The sequence below is a fragment of the Chelmon rostratus genome, chromosome 21 (assembly GCF_017976325.1).
Source record: "Chelmon rostratus isolate fCheRos1 chromosome 21, fCheRos1.pri, whole genome shotgun sequence".
Taxonomy (NCBI): domain Eukaryota; kingdom Metazoa; phylum Chordata; class Actinopteri; order Chaetodontiformes; family Chaetodontidae; genus Chelmon; species Chelmon rostratus.
The window spans coordinates 10490317-10511074 of NC_055678.1; the positions used below are offsets into that span (position 1 = coordinate 10490317).

Sequence of the window (20758 nt, forward strand, 5' to 3'; positions counted from 1 at the left end):
AACAAGGGTGGTCTGGCCTTTCTCTCCTCCGCTCTTCCTTCCTGACCACAGCAAAAGAACTGTCTTCTTAATCCAGCTGGGGAATTCCTATTGTGCAGCGGACCTTTGGAAACCCCTGGCTGTACGGGTGGTTTCAGGTCAGGTTTGGATGATTTAGGGTCCTCAAGCTTGTCCATGTGCGTGAGGTATGTGTACGTAGGTGTGGAACAAAGGTGCTAATGTTTTCGAAGTGGGTCAGAGAGACACTTGAAGTTACAAGATTGCATTTGTGAGTCAAAGGTGCAACTGTGGACTGGGCTTCGCTTCTCTTTTCTGCCGCTGATTGGAGCACAAAGAGCATTCCTCAGCTGTGAATCAGAGGACAAAGGTCACTGACTCAACTCCAAATTAGCGCTGGACCCTCTTTGATTCAGGGGACTCTCCCATGTTTGCAGACATATACACACACACACACCAGTCCCCCTGAATGAGACCCCCTTCATTTATTTAAGTGTTTGTCAGCTAATCTAGTCTGAACCATGTGCCTCCTCTTACTGTTACGTCTAGGAATTTCCAAAGAAAGTCGAATCCACTGGCTCTGCTGTCCCTCCTTGTTGTTTTAAGAACATTTAGACCAAGAATGCGGAGGGCACTGGTTTCTGACACACTACACTTCGTGGAGGTGGTGCATGTTTCCCTGCACTGCAGAGGTGTGTGCACCTGACTAAACGCCAAGAGGCTCACCCGTGGCTCAAGTAGAAGAGTGTTAAGTCACAGCGCGATAATATTGTTTTAAGTTCATGTGTGATCAGGTTCACAGTAACCTCTGTGGAAAATAAACAGCCGGTGTTCGGATTTCAAAGCGTGTGCGCTTGTGAAGGCTGAGAAAATGTTGAGGCGATACTTAGCTTTTGTCTGCGTGATTTTAGAAGTCTGAGCTCTCCAGAAGTATTCAGATGATTTACAAAATACATTAAGGTGTATTGAAAGATTAAAATCATTACAGATTTACAATATAAGCAGTAATATATTATGCCCAAAATACACTTATTGCTTTACCTCTAATATGTAAAATCACGGCATCAAGACTCTAATCTATTTATCCTTCAGATGACACTTTCTGGAGCTGATCCACTGGTGCTGAATCAGTGAGCTTAAAAGACAGGTTTTGGTTGAAAGTGAACTTCGTATTAAATCCAGATGAAGGCTTCCAGCTGTCAAACATAAAAGGTCTCTATATCCCACTAGAATCACCACGGGTGACATGACAACGTGTGTGTGTCACAATGCCCTAGCGGTTGATGCATCAGTGATTCATTATTGTTACGTCTCCAGGATTTATTCTTATGATGGTCTTTATCTTATTTAAATATACATTTAGAAAAGGAGCTGATATTTACAAAAATAATTTCCTCCCTTTCTCGCTTCCTTACATCTCAACTCATGGTGTGTTGATTCATAACTTAACTGTGCTGCTATTTTGGACGGTCCCTCACAAGAGGTTCATATCTCCATAGTCCATCCTGTGTAGATTAAGATGAAATAAATGAATAAAGTATAAATATTGCTTTTACGTGGCCGAGAAAACATAATAATGTGTCACAAAAAAAGCACAGGTGTAAATAGTAAAGTTAATGATGACTGAATTCCATTTAGCTGCATCAGTTTCAGGGTCTGGGTATTGTGCAGGCTGGCTCACTGTCACACTGTTATGGTTTACTGGGACACTTGAATAAAACTGAGCCATTGTTAATAATACTAGTAACTCCTGTGTTTTGCCTGCAATGATGAGTCAGAGTGTCTACTGTGAAAAGGGCCTGTCATCAAGTCTTTAAGGGTGCACGATTATATTCCTATCTGTAATCTGACATTTCTAATTACTTTTCAGCTCATTCACTCACTAACATCAAACAAATACAAAATGCAATAACGTTAAAGTTAGCACTTTCATTCTGATACTGAATATAAAACCACCACAGCGAGAACCGAAACTCCTGATTAACTGCTCCACTCTGTTGCTGGGTTCAGCTGCAATTTTTTGTAAATACATGGTGAAGCCTGCACCCTGCTCATGCATGTCTTTAAGTCACTGTGCAACGTTGCCACCTGCAGGTGTGGATGTAGAAATGTGCACAGCTCCAGATGAACCAGAATGTTGCTACTTGAACATTAGTCATGAATTTTCTGTTATAATGAGTAAAAGCATGATAATGTATCGTTATGAACAAGAAAAATGAAGTATTTTTCAAGCCAAACATGTTTACATTTCGTGACAACTGCTGACCCTCTTCAGTTGCACAGTATAAAAGGTTACAGATCATGGCAATCTGCACATTACACCTACATCACTTTTTTAGGGGGGGCGAGGGGGTTTTACATAATGTGCTGGGAATTGTTTCAGAACTTCAGAACAAACTAACCCAGCTGAAGATGCCCTGGCTCCATCTGCCATTCAATCACCATCTGGATGAAACACAAGCACATCTCAGATTTCGCTCAGCCCTGCTGCATCATATAACTGCGTACTCCACCAAAAGCCCTGATCTGTCAGCCTCCTCAGCTTGGCAGCTGGCACCACCCTGACGAGCCTCATCTAAAACAAAGATAAGTGATCTCTCAGAGAATGCTACTGGGTCTAATGTAGAGGGTAGAGTCAGAACAGTCACTTGAGTGATAAGAGATTTTATTAAAAAGTACCTGCCACTCCTTGACCTTGTCACTGAATTTTCCCTCCAACCATTACTGACAGTTATCTGAAATTTCCTGTGATGTGTCAGGGCCTTGAGTAGGATGAGAGCAGCATTTTCATAGACAAACCCATCCAGCAGGTTCAGCCTCTCTGCTTTGGTTTAGTTCATCAGGGCAATTGGAGCTGTGGAAATTACCACTTCAGATCCAAAACAAGAGCTGCCCTGCAAGGACAATGACTATGTCACTAGGTGACAATTTTGTTGACAGCTTTTATCATCTACACTGTTACCTCACTGGTTACAGTGTTCAATTAAGTGGCATTATGACCTTACAATACAAAATGTATGAGTAGAAGATTTCCACTGACATGTCATATCAACTTATTTCACTAAAAAGCATAACTTGAACACCTGCATGACGTTGACTCAAAGAGTCCATATGAAACATAAATACAGCAGATTTGCAATATAGGGAGATCTAATATTTACATATCCATACATACGTACGTACATATATACATATAGCTTTCTTACAATTCTATTATTTTGAATACTTGCAATATACCACCCACTGCTACTCTTCATACACTGTTAAAAGGATAAGCCTAAATACAGTATGATGGCATAAGAAAAATATGTGATCCACAGTTATGAGCCCATATTTCATAATTTGCTTTTGAGGTAAGAATAATAAGGCAATTAAATGACATGTTTGTCACACATACATAAATCCTTCCAGATTTAATTCTGCATTTTCACAATAGAGGCTACAACATTTGAGTTTTGTTTCAGTTTTCTTTATTTGCACAGGTTAAAATAACCCAAAATGCACAATGGGAATTAATGTACAAGGAGAGGAAAATGCCATGACACAAAAAAGACAATTAAAAAGACATTTAATATATATTTTCTGTATGACATTATGGAAGATGTAATGTTAGCCAAATGAGAAAAAGAGTTCCATGAGTTAGTGCCCATGTGTTTTTTTTTGAAAATTGCCCTTTTCTGAAGAAATATTTTATATTCAAAGGCCAAGGGTCAAGGACAACATGTCGCTAAATAAGGCTCCGTGACATTCTGAGCATATTTTTGGAAGTCTTTGACCTGAAAATCCAAACACACATCCTTTTTTTAAATGCCGCATAGGTTAGTTTGGTGGGTTTTCAACACTGTACCTTTAAATAGAAGCCGCTGCCAGTGCGCATGCGCATCCTGTGTTTAGTTTTCTCCAACCTGAGGAGCTGTCTAGTGTCGCTGCGCTAGCAAATCCATCGCTGCCAGTTCTTGTCATGTTTTCAGAGCAACAGCGGTGCTTTTTTACCCTCCCGTGGAACACAAGGCGACATCACCGCACAGTACTGCCAACGAAGTCTGCGTCTGAGGGTGCTTAAATTGCCGCGGGAATAGACTAGTAGGACCGACAACAGTTCAAAATATTCGCTCAGTGCCCCCCAGTCGGCGAGAATAGCTTTCCAGTTCCCCACATCACACCACATCCATGTTGACTGCGGCAGCCTTCGCACTGGGTCCAGGACAACAACCACCACATCCCCTTTGTTCTTCTGTGGACAAGATCCGGCTAAACTGTCGCGGCTTGTGGAAGGACCACTGTATGTTACTATGTACATCCCTGCTTGAGTCTGAAGGATTGTTTACGCGTTAAAATGGCTGCTGAAATGGCAGTTGGAAGAGAGTGGTCTTGAATCAATGCAGTAACGTTACGTTACCTAGCAGAGGCCAAACTGTAAATACGCTACACGGGCTAACGAATTATGCGTTAGCTAGTAACAGTAGCAAACGAGTTAGCTGCTTAAATAGCTTTAAATCGATGTTCGGCTTTTTTGGTGGGTTCTTCCAACAAGAGGTAGGGTGAAGGGAATTCCTCCCACTCCAAACCTATGCATGCGATTAAACAAGCAGCTTTTTAAAACACTTACATTGCTTTTTCTTTGCCATATTGTCCAAAGCTTCGTAAACAGGCTTAGCTAAGCCTTAATTTGAGTATGCATAACACTCAACGAATATGCAGGACTTCTTTGTTAGGATAGAAACAGCTTGAGTAGCCGAAGCTTTCTCCCAAAGCAGACCTAAAGGCCGCGGTCTTCTACTCGGCTTGGTCGACCTGGGGGGAAAAATGGATCCTGGGGGGAAATGTAAGACCAAACTCTTTCTTTTTGGACCAAGCCTGGCCACCCACCGCGATCTGCGGGGCATCAACAGATACTTGGTGGTGTATGTTTTGTTTTACTTTGTGCTGTTCACTCACGCCTCCCCGGCGAAACCGTGTGACAAGAGCTGTCTCTCCGGAAAATGCATCAACGGATCCTGCATCTGTGATCGAGGATGGGTTGGAGACCAGTGCCAGCACTGCCAAGGGAGGTTCAAGTAAGTGGCCATGCTCTACACCTCTTTGCCTTAATATTTCATCAGCGGCCGACGTCAGATTACAGGTGGTGTCATTGTTTTCAGGAGTCTGTTGCTATTCAGTTTTAAAACGGTCTGAGTCACACAAAGTAGGCTGATCTGGTGGTGACACGCTGTTTTCCATCAAACAACAGCGTCAGTGGATATCAGTAGCACCCAGCAATCAGACCTGTGTGGAGGATGGATTGCAGTTGTGATGGAAAAAAAAGCTTGCATGATAAGGGCAAAACCTTTGTAAACATTTTGATTTCATGCTCATTAAACAATCTCAAAACATTGTTTTTGAATGATCCAGATTGAAATATGTGACCAACATTCTGTATGGAAATGATTTAATGGAAAACAAGCATAAGGCACATCTCTGGTAATAAGAAACCTACATTTTTATCTTTTTGAGTGTGATTCTGATTGTTTTACAGATAATTCATTTAGTCCATAGTATGTCAGAAAAAGTCCCATCTGAAAACGTCAAGGCGACTTATTCAAATTTCTTGTTGAGTTCAACTAACAGTCCAAAACTGAAGGAGATTAAGTTCAGTATTGCAAAAGGCGAAGGGAAGCAGCAGATCTTTTGGTTAGGACACTGTTAATAAGTAGCGTTTGGTATTTTAGTTTGAACATTATCTTCAACAACTAATCCCAGAAAAATAGCTGATTCAATTTTGGCCATTTGACTAATTGATTACCCCCAGTCCCTCAGTTAGCTGTTTGCAGTGTATCTGTTTCACTGGAGTGTTGAAATAATTTCATTTTATTTCGTTTTACTTAGTGTGGGTGTCAGTGAGGTGAGTAAATGAATGATAAGGCCATTATCTTGCACAATCCAGTCTGCACAAATGAGCATCTACCAGACAACCAAGACTCCACTGTTGCACTGTTTTATTGACTTACGGCCTTGTGCGTTTGCTTTGATCCCAAATAAAATCCTTAAACAAATAAATTCCTTTTGCTCTTGAAAAAGAAAGGAGCCTACAGTGGCTTTAATCAATTAAACATCTGCAAGTAATGGATTTTGTGTACGCCTTGCAGCTTATGTGGTGATACGATAAATGCCTATTGTTCCTAAATTGGACGAATATGCCTGTTGATAAGCACAGGTAGATTCCATCACCTCCCAGTAGGTGCTGTGAGTCAAAGATTGTGTGCAAATACCGTAACTAGTAGTTATGAAAAGGCAGGGAAACAATGTTAAGTGACCAAAGAATAAACCCCAAACTGTATAATAATAATGTTCCTATAATATAATAATAATGTTCATCCTGACAGGAGCATCTCATGGCTTTTCAGTACACCTGAGGTGCACTCTGTGGTACAGAAGTGCTTTGATCACAGTAATTACCATCGCTCCTGATGTGTCTGAGGTTTTGTATGGGTTGTCATCAGGCATGTTGTCAGGGAATAACCTCCCATCACCTGGAAACTACTGAAATATGAGATTTGAACTCAGCATCTCTTGTCAGCGGAATAGAGACACGCACCCTGCTGAATACAAGATCACTTACCAGTAGACAAGTTCTGGCTTCTCCCATAACAAGCGTGAAATCTTGGAGTTTTCAAATTAGCATCACAGATTCATTTCTTGTTTATGATGTGTTTAAGTGTCGAGTCTCGACGGGGTGAACATCACAGCGACATTGACAGCAGGAACACAGTCTTGATGAGTTCAGGGACAGACTCTTGCAGGGGATAGCATTTCCCTGGGAAGTCCAAAGTGCAGCATGAAAAATTCATCATTCTTGGATGTCTGCACAGTGCACAGCCTTAACTCATTTCTGGCCACACACTGCTGGGTGTTAAATGCGTTCACTTCGATCAAGCAAAACATGAATGTAACTGCAGTGGCTGTGAATAATGTGAGTAGTAAACAAAGAACAAAACAATGTTTGGAAAAGTGTTTTAAGGCACATGTCAAGATGTAATCTCATTATATGCGGACCGTTGCATCTTTATGAGATCATAACCATGCTCAGTCCATTATCCTGTCAAAACTTCCTAATTGAAAGTAAATCTATATCATGTTATGCATCTAAAACGACTGTCAAAGAAGGAAATACAGTTCAGTTCCTGTGTTACTCGGACCACCCACAGGAGCCTAGAATGTGTGAAGCTTCGAAAGTCAGAAATAAAAGAGCCAGGGCTGCAGTCTTTCTGTGATGTTATGAGAAAGTAAGGCCTGAACGTTATCAATTGACAGATACTCATTTTGTCTTTTATGAAGTATTTGTCTCAACTCTGACACCGAAATGAGTGTAATGAAAGCACAATCTGTTGCAAACCAGAAAATACATCTCTGTGTCAAGAAAACATTTTGAGGTGATCTGTCTCCGCATCATTTTCAATTTGCTCTTGAGTGTGACCGCACAGTTTTGTGGGTGGGATGCGCACAGCTCTAATTTCATGTGATATGAACAGTGATGGACGTCCGTTTAAAAGTCATCTATCATTGTGACACGCGACTGTGGTCTTTTCCAGGGAGGATTACTTTGTTGAAAATTGTTTCCACTATCAGACTTGAGACATGTGCAGCAAGGAGCAGAGGACCCCTTTTAAGAGACAGCTGATTGAATCTTTTGGTTTGAAGGGACTGACCTTGGGCTGACTGCCAGTTTTTCGGTTTTTTATCTTGAATCTTGGGAAGTGAATGCTGTGTGTGACACTTTGATGTCTCAGATATCTTTTAGGCAATGCATTTGATGATTTCTTGTGGCCAAAGGTGCTCTTGTTTCCTCTATTTTTATGGCTTTAAATTGGAATAATACTTTCCTAGGTGCATTTTCTTCTTCTCCTTCTTCTTCTTTTTTTTTTTTACATTAAATGGTGTCTTTTTTTCTTTCAGGTTGACGGAGCCCTCAGGATACCTCACTGATGGTCCAATCAACTACAAGTATAAAACAAAGTGCACCTGGCTCATTGAGGGCTAGTAAGTACTTTCATCATTCAGTATGTTTTACTTAAGCTGAGCACACACGGCCAAATTGAATTATGCAATGTAAATTGATTAATGCAATCAGATCAAGCCGATCAGCATCCCCATTGAAGGAAGCACACTTTTGTCGCTTACACAGTATAATGTAAAGCGTGGTCAAGCATTTTGAAGGGTCAGACTCTTTTGAGCTGTGGTTTCAGTGCTGCATTTTAATCAGCAGCCATTTAGAGAGAGGAAGCAGCCTTTTACCTGTTGATGCTTTTAACTGCCGTGGTAACCATGGCCACTGTGATGGCAGAGCTGTTTGGAAACTTCCTTCATCGGATTAAACAAGGCACAAAAAAAATGATTAAATCAGCTTTGTTTGATGAGTAAAACTCGTAAGATTCCTCAGTATGAATACACGGCTGCAGCAGGAAAATCTAATATTATCTTATTTCTTTTTGCAATGACTTAAGTCATTTACTATAATAGTGTTAGAGCCAAAGCAGATTTTGTGTTATTGTGGTTGTATAAATGTAGTTGTTGGCGCTGTTTGCATCTAGACAACCTTGTTAATACAGTTGCGTGCCTCCTTTTGTGTGCGGCAAGTGGTTAAATAGTTTTTGACCGCAGTGAAAATGTTGTTTTAAATGCCAACAAATATGAACTGAAGCTGAATATTTAATTTGTGAGAAACGTGAATTTTGGAAATAATTCCGTCTATATTTTTCAATGAATTTTGACTTTCGGACTTAACAACAGTAGAGTTGGTGGAAATTAAACCACCACGAGTTGGAAACAATTGTACACAGCCAGCTCTGCAAATAGTATAATACTAATAACATTAGTTTAGCCTAATTTTTATCTGCAACTGTGCATAAATACCGGGTTTAAACAGAATGAATAGACGTGCAAAGAAAAGAAAGCTGTGCAGCATTCGAATGTTAATTTAGAATTCAAATGTCACCGTTATGAATGAAGCTTCAAACTACTTTGTAACGCCACATTACCAGGATAAAAACATTTATTTGTCTCTTTTTCAATATACTGAGCAGTATACTTCAAAGTCAACTGATTTCTTTATTCCTTGTGTCTTTTTGTGTGTTTAGTTCTCATATTTAGTGTTATTACCTATGGATGCTACTATAATAAGAAATGAACCGTGTGTGTGTGAATCCTGCAGGGACTTTAAAAAGAAGATCTTCAGTCATGAAACCTAAACCATGTTTTAATTGTTTCCCCTGCAGTCTGAATGCGGTTCTTCGGTTAAGATTTAACCACTTTGCCACAGAATGCAGTTGGGACCACATGTACATCTATGATGGAGACTCAGTATATGCTCCTCTGGTTGCTGTTTTCAGGTGAGAAGCTGAGAATGGGTTTTATTAGAGTTATGTCCAGACAGATGACATATTACACTGATGTCTAATAGTGGAGTACATTCTAAGTGTGTGCTTCAGTATCTATATCTATTATCATTGTGATTAAGCAGCAAGTTATGGGTTTGCTACAGTTACTTGTGACCAACAAGTGATGCCAATGAATTTTCTGCATTTTTCTGCAGCGGCCTCATCGTGCCGGAGATACGAGGAAATGAGACGGTTCCTGAGGTTGAGACGACTTCAGGCTATACACTACTACACTTTTTCAGCGATGCTGCCTATAATTTGACAGGATTTGAAATATTCTACTCGTAAGTCTACAGGCCTACGTTTGAAACTAGAAGCAAAACATAATGTAAAGCCTTACATTGTTTTATATTTGGGCTCCTCAGCTGCAACCAGCTCCATTGAGGCTGTGTTTTAGGCCATCACCTGAAGACATTCTTCCTGTTTTCACTGATGTGTCTAATTTATTACAAACTGCATTGGACTGGTTTCCAGGTCCATTAATTTTTCCTAGCTGTTGATGAATGGGCGTGTGTTTCTGCATCCCACATTTCAGCATCAAAAAGTGCTTTTCTGCTGGACTAAAACCCACAGCGACAATCACCGTTAATGACCAGTTGCCTGCTCAATAGTTTTTCATCTATTAGCAATCTTTTTATCCGCCTCACCTTGCCAGACGCTGATGATACTCATTAATCTTCCTCAGTCTCCAACTGAAGATCCTAAATAGTGCATACAGTGTCGGCTAAACGAAAACACCTTTCTATCCAGGATCAACTCTTGTCCCAACAACTGCTCCGGCCATGGGAAGTGCACGCCTGGTAACTCGGCCGCCAGCAGAGTGTACTGTGAATGTGACAAGTACTGGAAAGGCGAGGCCTGTGACATCCCTTACTGCAGGAACAACTGTGGCAGCCCCGACCACGGCTACTGCGACCTCACCGGAGAGAAGCTGTGCGTCTGCAACGACAGCTGGCAAGGTCAGAATGAGCTAAACCCAGCAGGTGTTTGCAAACTTTTACAACCAAAAGAATTGCTTAAAGTATCTAAACCGAGCAAGAATACAGCATTGGCAGATAAAATTAAAGACTTAGTGACGTATTTTTTTTATTTCACCACATTCAAAACGCTAAACAATGAGTCATGTGCCACGCACTTTTGCAATCTTGGCTTGTAAAATGCCGTCGCCCCTCCCATGTCTGCTTTGGTGATTATGCAGGAAGATGTAATGAAGAATGTGTGAGCAGACAAGTGTGAACAGCTGTATTGTGTCCTCATAATGCTGATCAGAAACACACCGATAAGCCCTGTGACAGTGCGTTGTTATGTGCCTCCAGCAGAAGGGAACCAAATGCTTTCACGTGATGAAAGTTGACAGAACCATTAGCAGAGGCACGCGCTCTTTCAGCACGGCCCCTCGCTCACACATCTTACATATTCACACTTCCCTGTCTGTCATGTTCATTTATGTTGTGCTCATGCTTTGGTTTAGGTTTGAGAGCAGCATGCCTGATCCTCAGACATGTTATTTCGGTGTTTCTATTGTCAAAATTGTGGGTAGTACCAATTTAACCACTCCATTCTGTCCTGTTTTTCCGTCATCTGGCAAACTCATTAAGCACTTAAAGGTGGAAATGGAAACACTTCTGTCCAAGCCTGCAGCTTTTTCTCAATCAAAGCTTGCCTTCTTGTTGTAATAAACAACCACATAGAGAAGAGCATGAAACATGCAATGTTCTCCTTGTGGTCTTGTTATTTTATGAATAGTGGAGCTCAGTGCTTGATGTGTGTGCGTAGTGATTTGAGTTATCCAGGGAGAGGGAGCAAGCTGCAGAAAAGTGATGAGCGGAGCAGAGGAAACAGTTAGCAGTAATTTGTCAATCTGGCAGGAACCGTACAGTACAGGTTGCAGTGTGTCAGTTAATAAATGCTGCAGCTTTTCAAGAAAAGTCTGAGCTGTTGTTTCCCAACTACTGGAAAAGTGAACGGATAGCCCAGAAGCCCAGGTAACATCCTTGCCTACATTTCATTTGGAAACGTAAAACAGATCTATGGTTTTGATACACGTTGGTTTGGGTATGGGTTTCAAGGGTACTATACTGAAAGTGTTTGGTGGAAATGCGGCTAAAGTTTTACTGAGTAAGTAAGAAAACGTGTCAGATGCTGCTGAAAAATTCTAGCCTAAAGACGTTCAGCATCAGATAAATGTAGTTCTTTGTCTCAAAGTAGTGCTTCTATTAAGAGAATGTGAAAGTGAGCTGTCATATCTTTCTCATCCTGTCTTGTAGGCCCCGACTGCTCTCTAACTGTACCCTCAACGGAGTCCTTCTGGGTCCTGCCGAGCGTCAAGCCCTTCGGCACGTCACTCGCCAGAGCTTCCCATAAGGCCGTGGTGCAGGAAAAGGTCATGTGGGTGGTGGGCGGGCACACCTTCAACTACAGCTCCTTCCAGATGATCCTCAAGTACGTTAAAGCATAGCGTGGCCCGAAGTTTTGATTTTTCGACGAGCAAAATATTTGCTCGTACTTTTGTTCATTTATCCTTACAATGAGAGTTGTTCTGTTTTTTCAGTCCACAGCACAATGAGGATAAACAAACAGTCATCTTTATTGCCATTCACGTACACATCACCTGAGTTGATTTCACAACTCCAATAAAAAGCAGGATTGCGTTCTGACCAGTACTTTGATTGCTCACATACTTATCTGAGCAGAAACTGCTAAAGGAGGAAGTGAGGAATGGCTGATGGCCTCTCACAATACAATCTGTCACACAAGTCCTCTGAGAAAACACAACCCAGTGTTCGAGCTACCTGTTTCTCTGTCAAAACCGACGAATGTGGGTGGTAAGGTTTCAGGGGTGTGCTTTCTGTGTAGGTGGTGCATTCATTTAGCTAAATTGGCAGTTTAGCATTTAGTGTACTCTGCAGATAAAATGCAGAACTTGACCTCTGTGTTGAGTCGTGTCCTGGCTCAGAGTTAACGGACAGTTTTTGTCTTCATCCCTCCATCTGCTCAGCGTTTGAAATCAGTTCTAAAATTGGATGCTGGGCTCCAAAAGTATTTCGGATAAATAACCAATGTATGATGACGTAACCAGGTATCCTGTTTTATTGTGAATACCTACAATCATTCATTTTCCTGTGTTAAACCTATAACTAAACAAAACTACTTTCTCTGGTTGGAAGAGTAAAGTTGTGCCATTGGCGCTTTTTTTGTGAAGTCACAGAATGGCAAGCTAAGTGTGTGCCGTGTTTTTAGTATGCAGGTAACAAGTATGTTTTGCCATGTGCATGTAGGTATAATGTTCTGTTGCTTTGCTTGACAGCTACAACCTGGAGAGTGGCATCTGGAACACAGTTCCCATCAACAGTGGCCCTGTCCCAAGATACGGCCACTCACTTGCTGCCTACCAGGTAAACGCACACAGATATGCATCAACCTCTCTGTTCGGGGATTTTAGAAAACCACAACTGTTAGCAGGAAGGCGAATGAGATGGAGTGAAAAAGCAATAAAAGTTTGCTTGCAAAGGAAAACCACAACTGGCACTTTCAGAGGGAAATTGCTTATTTTCAGTATTAGCAAATGCCATCGTTAAATAAATGCACGTTGGCACTGCACCTTCAAACACAAAGCTAAGAGACATGTTTTCTTTCTCATGACCATATGTCCCTGATTACTGGAAAAAGTAAAAACAGTGATCAACACTCTGAACTGAATAGTACGTAGATGAAGGAATTTCAAGTACAGGCCTGTTTGAAAAGGTGCATTTTATATCATTCTGTTTTGACACACTTTCACTTTTGTTACAGCACGCATCAGCTTCTCTGCATGCTTGTTTAAACATCCTCTTCTTTTCAGGATGATATCTATATGTTTGGTGGGAAACTGGAAGCCGGCTGGGGGAACGTGACAGACGAGCTGTGGGTGTTCAACATACCCAGTCGGACGTGGCAGCGGAGAAATCCTGTGGTTGGCCCACCGGCCCAGGCTCAGATTTACGCTGTGGAGGGTCACTCAGCCCACTGCGTGGTGCTAGACGGGGGCGAGGCCATTATGCTGGTCATATTTGGCTACTCCCCCATCTACAGCTACATCAGCAACGTTCAGGAGTACAGCCTGAGTGAGTCACTGCTTCAAGAGCCAGCATTTTGGGCTTTAGACTGTGCGTTTGCTCGGGAATAGCAACGTTTTGATGTGCAGCAGAAATTCCAGGAGGCTTCGATTGGCAGTAACGTGCATGTCGCCTCCTAGTAAGAGAAAAAGATTGACACAGCTAGTTTTTTTTTTTGGATGATGTTTTTATTAGGGCTGCATGATATTGGGAAAAAAAACTTTCTGCACTATATGTATCTAAGTATGATTAAATACGGGAATTTTCACCAGATTTCTTGCATATGTCTATTTGGAAACAGTTTATCATTGTAGAATAATTGGGCTCATTTTGTACAGGAGTGCATCTACACAGAAAATAATAATAACAATTTAAAAAAAGCTGAGAAAGAAAGTCAAAACAAAACAATGGCAACCATTCATGCCAGTCTGTTTTTGGTTTTTCTGCCAATGAATATCAGGATGTTCATGGTGAAGAGCCCAGCTGTCTCTGAATCATTAAGAATGATTCTTTAGATCTGTCATTTCTATCGTGTGTGTGTATGTGTATATATATATATACATATATGTATATGTATATACGTATATATATATACACATATATGTGTATATACGTATATATATATACATATATGTATATATACATGTGTATATATATACATATATATGTATATGTGTGTGTGTGTATATATACATATATATTTATATATACGTATATATGTATATATATGTGTGTATATGTGTGTATATATGTGTGTGTGTATATATATATATGTGTGTGTATGTGTATGTATTTTATATTTGAAGGACACTTTTTCCTCTGTATTTAACGCTTCCTGTGTATGTGTCCGTGTCAGGGTCCAACTCCTGGTTGGTGCCCAAGACCAAAGGCGCCGTTCCTCAGGGAGGTTACGGCCACAGCAGCACGTACGACACTGCCAGCGGTAGTCTGTATGTCCATGGAGGCTACAAGGCACTGCCTGCCAGCAAATACGGCCTTGTTGATGACCTTTATCGCTATGACGTTAACACACGCACATGGTTAGTTAAAATGTACACACGCACACATATGCTCCTTTCTTTATTCCTCATGCATTCATGTCGGTGTAAATGTCACTGTGTGTTGCATGTTCTCTTGTCACACTTTCCCTTGTCGTGCACATGTTCCAGGTTCATTCTGAGAGAGAGCGGCTTTCCGCGGTACCTGCACTCAGCTGCGCTCCTCAGTGGCACCCTGCTCGTCTTTGGTGGCAACACACACAACGACACATCACTCAGCAATGGGGCCAAGTGTTTCTCTGCTGACTTCCTTGCCTATGACATTGGTAGGACTCACATCATTCTTGACATCATGCCACAATCTGAATGGCGGCCTGTCCAGTGGTTGAATATACTAACTTGAATAACATTTGTTAAAAACCCTCTTTTGTCACTATGTCATGACCCTATCTTACACATAATACTTCTACTACAAAACCTAAACTGAAAGATTTGTCTACTTAGATAACTAAATAACATGTGAGCAGACAGACAAACCAAATGCTGTCTTACATAACGGGCTCATGTTTTCTCAGCTTGTGATGAGTGGAGACTGCTGCCTAAACCAGACCTGCACAGAGATGTCAACCGCTTTGGTCACTCTGCTGTGGTCAGCAATGGGTGAGTCTCTCTAATGGGCTGAAAACAGGGGACAGATGCTTCATGCAGTGCAATCAGCTTTGAAACCCCTGTCTTTTGTGTGGTCATGTTTAAGTTTTTCAACAAAGTACTTTTGTGTTGCTGAAGACCAAAAACAATAAAAAATGGGACTAAAGTAATATAGTTTTTGGCTTTTTACATTGTACAAGTTGAAGTGTATTTGTCTTATGGCTGCTTATCAGACAACGTCCCAACATCACTTTACATTTTACTGCCTTTTAATGATTACTTTGTTGCCCTGTCGCTGATAGATTTTTAGTTTTTTATTTTTTTCCCTTGCTGTTCACACTCCGTTCTCATGCTTTCTTTGCCAGCTCCATGTATGTGTTTGGGGGCTTCGCCGGTGTGCTGCTCAACGATGTGCTAGTTTACCGACCCCCCAGCTGCCAGGCCTTCTTGGCAGAGGAGGGCTGTGTGAAGGCCGGGCCAGGGGTCCGCTGCATCTGGAGCAGAGGCCGCTGTCTCCCTTGGGAACCCAGCATGGCTAATGGAAGCCTCTTTCCTGCCCCATTCTGCCCCCCTAAAGCTGGTGAGAAAGACATCCAAACCTTTTCTGTGTCTAGTGGGTTACTTTTGTGTGTACAATTCCACCACCATTCCACACATACTCTCATTCCTGCACTCTGTTGTCCTTCTCCCTGCATTTTTAGTCACATTGGACGAGTGGTGCTACCGGTTCTCAGACTGTGCCAGCTGTACGGCCAACACCAATGGGTGCCAGTGGTGTGATGACAAGAAATGCATCTCTGCATCCAGCAACTGTACCTCTGTGAGTGGTCCAACAGGGGGCGCCAGAGTGCTTCTGGTCTTGTGTTTAGCTCACAGGCAAACACTTTTTTTTTTTTTTAGATTGAGTGAGCTGTTGATATTGGGGCATCACTGCTGATGAACTCAAGTGATAATTCAGGTTTAACTCTGCAATTCTGGTGCCTCTGTTTAGGAAGAGTACAAACTGTTCCCTGTTTAATCATCACAGTACAAACAGGACTGTGTTTTAGAGACGGAAGATATTTACTCTCGTGAGTTTTCTCAGTAGTTCAGCCGTTCCTGATCTATCTTATATGTAAAGCTTGTGCTGACCCTCATCCTGTCTTTTTTTTTCTCTCCCCTTTCGCCCCAGAGCGTGAAGAACTTTACTGAGTGTCCAGTGCGGAACGAGCATGTGTGCAGCAAGCTTGCCAACTGCAAGAGCTGCTCGCTGAATCTCAACTGTCAGTGGGACCAGAATCAGTCAGAGTGCCACGCTTTGCCCGGTGAGATAGACACATTTCCATACACAAACTCGCTTATTGAAGGATTCAGTCATCACATGCGCATGAGAAAGAGGGCCAGGTTTTCAATATGTTACAGTGAAGGAAGTGGCAACTAAAGATAAATGTAGTGTTTTTTTTTATTTGTTGCTGCAATGTAGCATTTATCAAATTTTATCAATGAGATCAAGAATAAGGCACAGTCATGAGAGTGAACACTTCATGACACAAACAGCCATTTATGTTGTCATTATAATGAATGAGTCCGCTGACCTTCAGACCTGAAGGGATTACTCAGGACTTGTACATTGAACATTGTACTGCACATCCGATTGAAACACAGCATCTGGTATTTGCAGAGATGTACTTTCAAGATGTCACCCTGATGTTGTTTATCAGGTGTGGCAGTATATTTAGTTTGCCTCTCACCCTCTTACCCCCCTTTCCCGTATGTTGACTGTGGCTGAATCTAAAGAATTGGTGCTGTCACTTTATCCATAATTTTCAGTTTGTGAAGTCTTGTCGCTTAAAGTGTGTGTGTGTGTGTGTGTGTGTGTGTGTGTGTGTGTGTGTGTGTGTGTGTGTGTGTGTGTGTGTGTGTGTGTGTGTGTGTGTGTGAGAGATGCCTGACAGAGAGTCTCTGCACAATTCGCACACAAAAAATACACACGTGTCCACTTGCACACATGCATCTAAATGCGAGCCCGCCATTTTTATGAGATACACTTATTAACAGGCAATTTGGACTCCAAAAATCACTCCATCTCTCTGAGGCAAATAAGTGCTGATAACACTGGTGCTAAATTTGTGACATCCACACACATCCACACACACGTAAATCTTTAGTCTCCTGTGGTTTGGAATAAAGCAGACTTCCTACAATCTGCTTTCATGGCTATGTTCTGTACTTGGCATCTTTTTTCATGGAGAATGGTGCCCCTTGTTGAGCAGCATTTAACATTAATGTTGTCAAATGACAATGTCAGAACACTGTGACAGTGTGAAAGCTTGTAGTAATGAACCTACAGAGAATTATCACCTGAATCTGCAGCTCCCCTCAGCTTTATGGAATTTTATAAAGTTTGCACTCATTGTTCAGCTGTCCAGGCCAAAACTTAACTATTTTAGTTCACTGTAACCGCTCTCATGGTGCTGTTTTGGCCCGCAGCATGTAGCTGTTGTCAGCAAAAAAGCTCTAAAAACACACTGTATACTCCCGACTCAGCACCAAACAACAGACAGACACAGAAACTAGCCGGTGAACATAGTGGAGTATTAAGCTGCTAAAGAGCCAGATATTTCCCACAGGAGTTGCTAAAGACCACAACTTTTGTCCCCTGCCCTCATGTGGCCAAAAAAATCAGTTATTGCAGGTTAAATATGTTTTCATTTCCACCTTCGACTTTTGTCTTACAAGGCTAGAGGAGAACGTATTTATATTTTACTAATGTCTAAAATGTCTTGGCCCACACATCTTCCCACCATACTCCAGCCCAGCAGTGCAGTGAGGGATGGAGCCAGGTGGGGGAGGCCTGTCTGAGGATCAACTCCAGCCGCGAGAGCTACGACAACGCCCAACACTACTGCAAGAACCTCAACGGAAACATCGCCTCACTCACCACCTCCAAACAAGTGGACTTTGTGCTTGAGGAGCTGAAGAAGCTCCAGCAACAAGACAAGGTAAACGTAATGAGCAAAACTGCTGGAACTGCAAGACTTTGAGAATGAAGTATAGACTATACATCATGTATTATTGTGGGTCATGCCTGCAGTAAGTACTATATACCAACGGCATCCTCAGAAGCTGAGTGATTGTGTTTGCAGCTTGCAACCTGGTGTTTGGCTAATAAAAGAGAGCAGGGACCGGTTATCTGTTCGTCGAGCCTGTCAGTAGCTGATGACTTATGCATTCAGAGATGATTGTCTCCTGATCAGTTTTGTGTTTGTGTGCCGCTCTGTTTTCTGCCTGATTGCAGCCCTCATTTTAGCTTCTGGAATTAGTGTCTTACAACCATTTTTCATCAAATTGGTTTCCACTTGGCAGTGCCACAAGCTGAACGGTTTGTTTCTGACTATGATGCAGGTTCAAGTAGACAACAATGCCAGGCTTTCTGCAGATACTGCACCTGATGAATCAGACTTTGATAATCACACTTTATCCTTTGTAGGACTGTCACACAGTTTATTCTCTCTGCTTTATACAACAAACCAAGGCCACATGACTAGCTCTCAATAGAAAATACCTATAGTAGCAAGGACATTGACTGACTCAATATATGTCAACACATAAAGGGAAAGTTGTGATAATGCAAATTCAAAATTAGTTCAAATTTTCAAAGCGACTAAGTCCAGTCTGCCCAGGAATACAGTTGAGAACAGCTCAATGTCAGTCATAAATTCTGATTTGTTCATAGTCCAAGCAGCATCGTAATTCAAGCCTCTTCATCTTTAATGGAAATGATGAAATGCGCCTTTGGGCAAACACTCACCTTCTCGTCTCGCCACAGCTACATATCCCTGGCGCACTGAAAGAAAATTGTGAAGCCTTGTGATGGATTCAGTGTGGTCATGCCTGCTGTATTCATTAGGATATCATTTGTTGTCAGTCTGCTAGGTTGAAACTTGCCTGTTTGTTCCAAACACAACCTTGACGCGCCATTCCCGTCATTTTCCCCACTACATTAAAAGTTTAATCCTGAAGGCAAATCAGTAATTATATCTGTGAAATTATTTTCACTAGACTTTTTAATAGCTTTCTTGGTTCCCAGGTGTGAATGTAGGAGCCATTCTTTTCTTAAATAGCATGATGGAGCAGAAAGAGAGGCAGTTTTATCTTACGTTTGAATACCCAGTGGCCTTTTGCCTTGTCTCCCCAGCGGCTGTCTCCCTGGGTGGGCCTGAGGAAAATCAACGTGTCATACTGGGGTTGGGAGGACATGTCCCCCTTCACCAACAGCAGCCTGCGCTGGCTTCCTGGAGAGCCCAGTGACTCTGGTTTCTGTGCCTACCTGGAGGAGCCTCAGGTGTCCGGTCTTCGAGCCAATCCGTGCACTGCCACTGCCCACGGGCTCATCTGTGAAAAAGCCACAGGTGAGACGCACGCACAGGAATGCTATACACTTCATCTGCTTGGCAAAAAATTTAACATTACACAGCAATTGCAGTGTGATTTTGAAAAAGAGTAACTATCCTTCCCTTCCGGTCCAGGAAACCCCAATCAGAGTTCCCGTTCATCCTGTAAGAAGCCTTGCTCGCTGCACACCAACTGTGCCAACTGCACCAGCCAAGCCATGGAGTGCATGTGGTGCGGCAGTGCGCAGCGCTGTGTGGACTCCACTGCCTATGTCATCTCTTTCCCCTACGGCCAGTGTCTGGAGTGGCAGACTGGAGATTGTGTGGGTAAGTGCCTTTTACCAAACTTAATCTAGGGAGTGTGTAATCTGGCATTAAGGTGGCCGGCAATAAGCCTTCCCAGATCGGCTTCTGTAAGCGGTCAATATTCATCACTGAGAGAAAGGAGGTAAAGGGAGGAAAACAGCTTGAAGTTGAAGGTGTTTGTGTCAATGGGAGAATGGCATTAGTTGCCTGTGATTGGCTTTGGAAGCTGTTTTTGGGTTGTAATGGCCAATTACCCTCGCATATATTTGCCCCAAACTGGTAGATTTCCCTGTTGACTGTGCTGCAGATGGACTCTTTACAATTAGCTGGCTTTAAGTTGTTTAAAGACAGTCACACGGCATCAAGGAACAGTTTCAGAGATGCCTACAAATACCGTCACTGTGTGAATGAGAACAGAGCATAATGGGAATGGCTGTACATACAGTGTAGTAATGTGAGTGTCCCTCTGTACACTTTCGGGGGGGAGTTAGGGTTGGATAGACAGGATAAAAGGCTAAGATTCAAACATGAAACAATATCTTGCAACACCAAAACACAAGTGCTTCCTTTGTTATTCATATTTATTATCATGTCCAAAACTAAATTAAAGAAGTAGTGGACAGAGGTACCCTGTTAATATCAGAGAGCTCCTTCCTCTGAAGGTCAGTGTAGTTGTTCAGGTTGGTGCCACTGCACCGCGTGATGTATAGATTATACCCATAGTTGTGTCAGATCGTAAAAACACCTCACATCAATTTGGCGAGTAACAAATTTAGCGAGCTGAAGGGTACAGTCTCAAATTCATTTGTGTCAGCTGGCGTTAGGTAACCCAGAGACGTTTCTGTGCACTCTGGATATTTGTCTTGAGGAATTAGGCCCTTTCAATGTGAAGGACAGCGAAGGGCGTCCCATAAATTCTGTCTGACTTT

General features: G+C 42.1%; 1 protein-coding gene across 1 annotated transcript in view; it reads left to right on the forward strand.

Moving 5' to 3' along the window:
- The first annotated feature begins 3945 nt into the window (after positions 1 to 3945).
- Positions 3946 to 20758, forward strand: part of atrnl1b (attractin-like 1b) — a 77585-nt gene continuing 60772 nt past the window's right edge. Inside the window, exons 1-17 of the mRNA XM_041962874.1 lie at positions 3946 to 5054; positions 7930 to 8013; positions 9249 to 9362; positions 9566 to 9694; positions 10161 to 10369; positions 11678 to 11852; positions 12718 to 12805; positions 13252 to 13513; positions 14361 to 14544; positions 14674 to 14828; positions 15078 to 15162; positions 15516 to 15730; positions 15852 to 15970; positions 16322 to 16454; positions 17944 to 18131; positions 19328 to 19541; positions 19659 to 19850. Of these exons, the coding sequence (XP_041818808.1) occupies positions 4804 to 5054; positions 7930 to 8013; positions 9249 to 9362; positions 9566 to 9694; positions 10161 to 10369; positions 11678 to 11852; positions 12718 to 12805; positions 13252 to 13513; positions 14361 to 14544; positions 14674 to 14828; positions 15078 to 15162; positions 15516 to 15730; positions 15852 to 15970; positions 16322 to 16454; positions 17944 to 18131; positions 19328 to 19541; positions 19659 to 19850 (2797 nt within the window). The 5' untranslated portion in view covers positions 3946 to 4803. The remainder of the gene's footprint in view (positions 5055 to 7929; positions 8014 to 9248; positions 9363 to 9565; positions 9695 to 10160; positions 10370 to 11677; positions 11853 to 12717; positions 12806 to 13251; positions 13514 to 14360; positions 14545 to 14673; positions 14829 to 15077; positions 15163 to 15515; positions 15731 to 15851; positions 15971 to 16321; positions 16455 to 17943; positions 18132 to 19327; positions 19542 to 19658; positions 19851 to 20758) is intronic.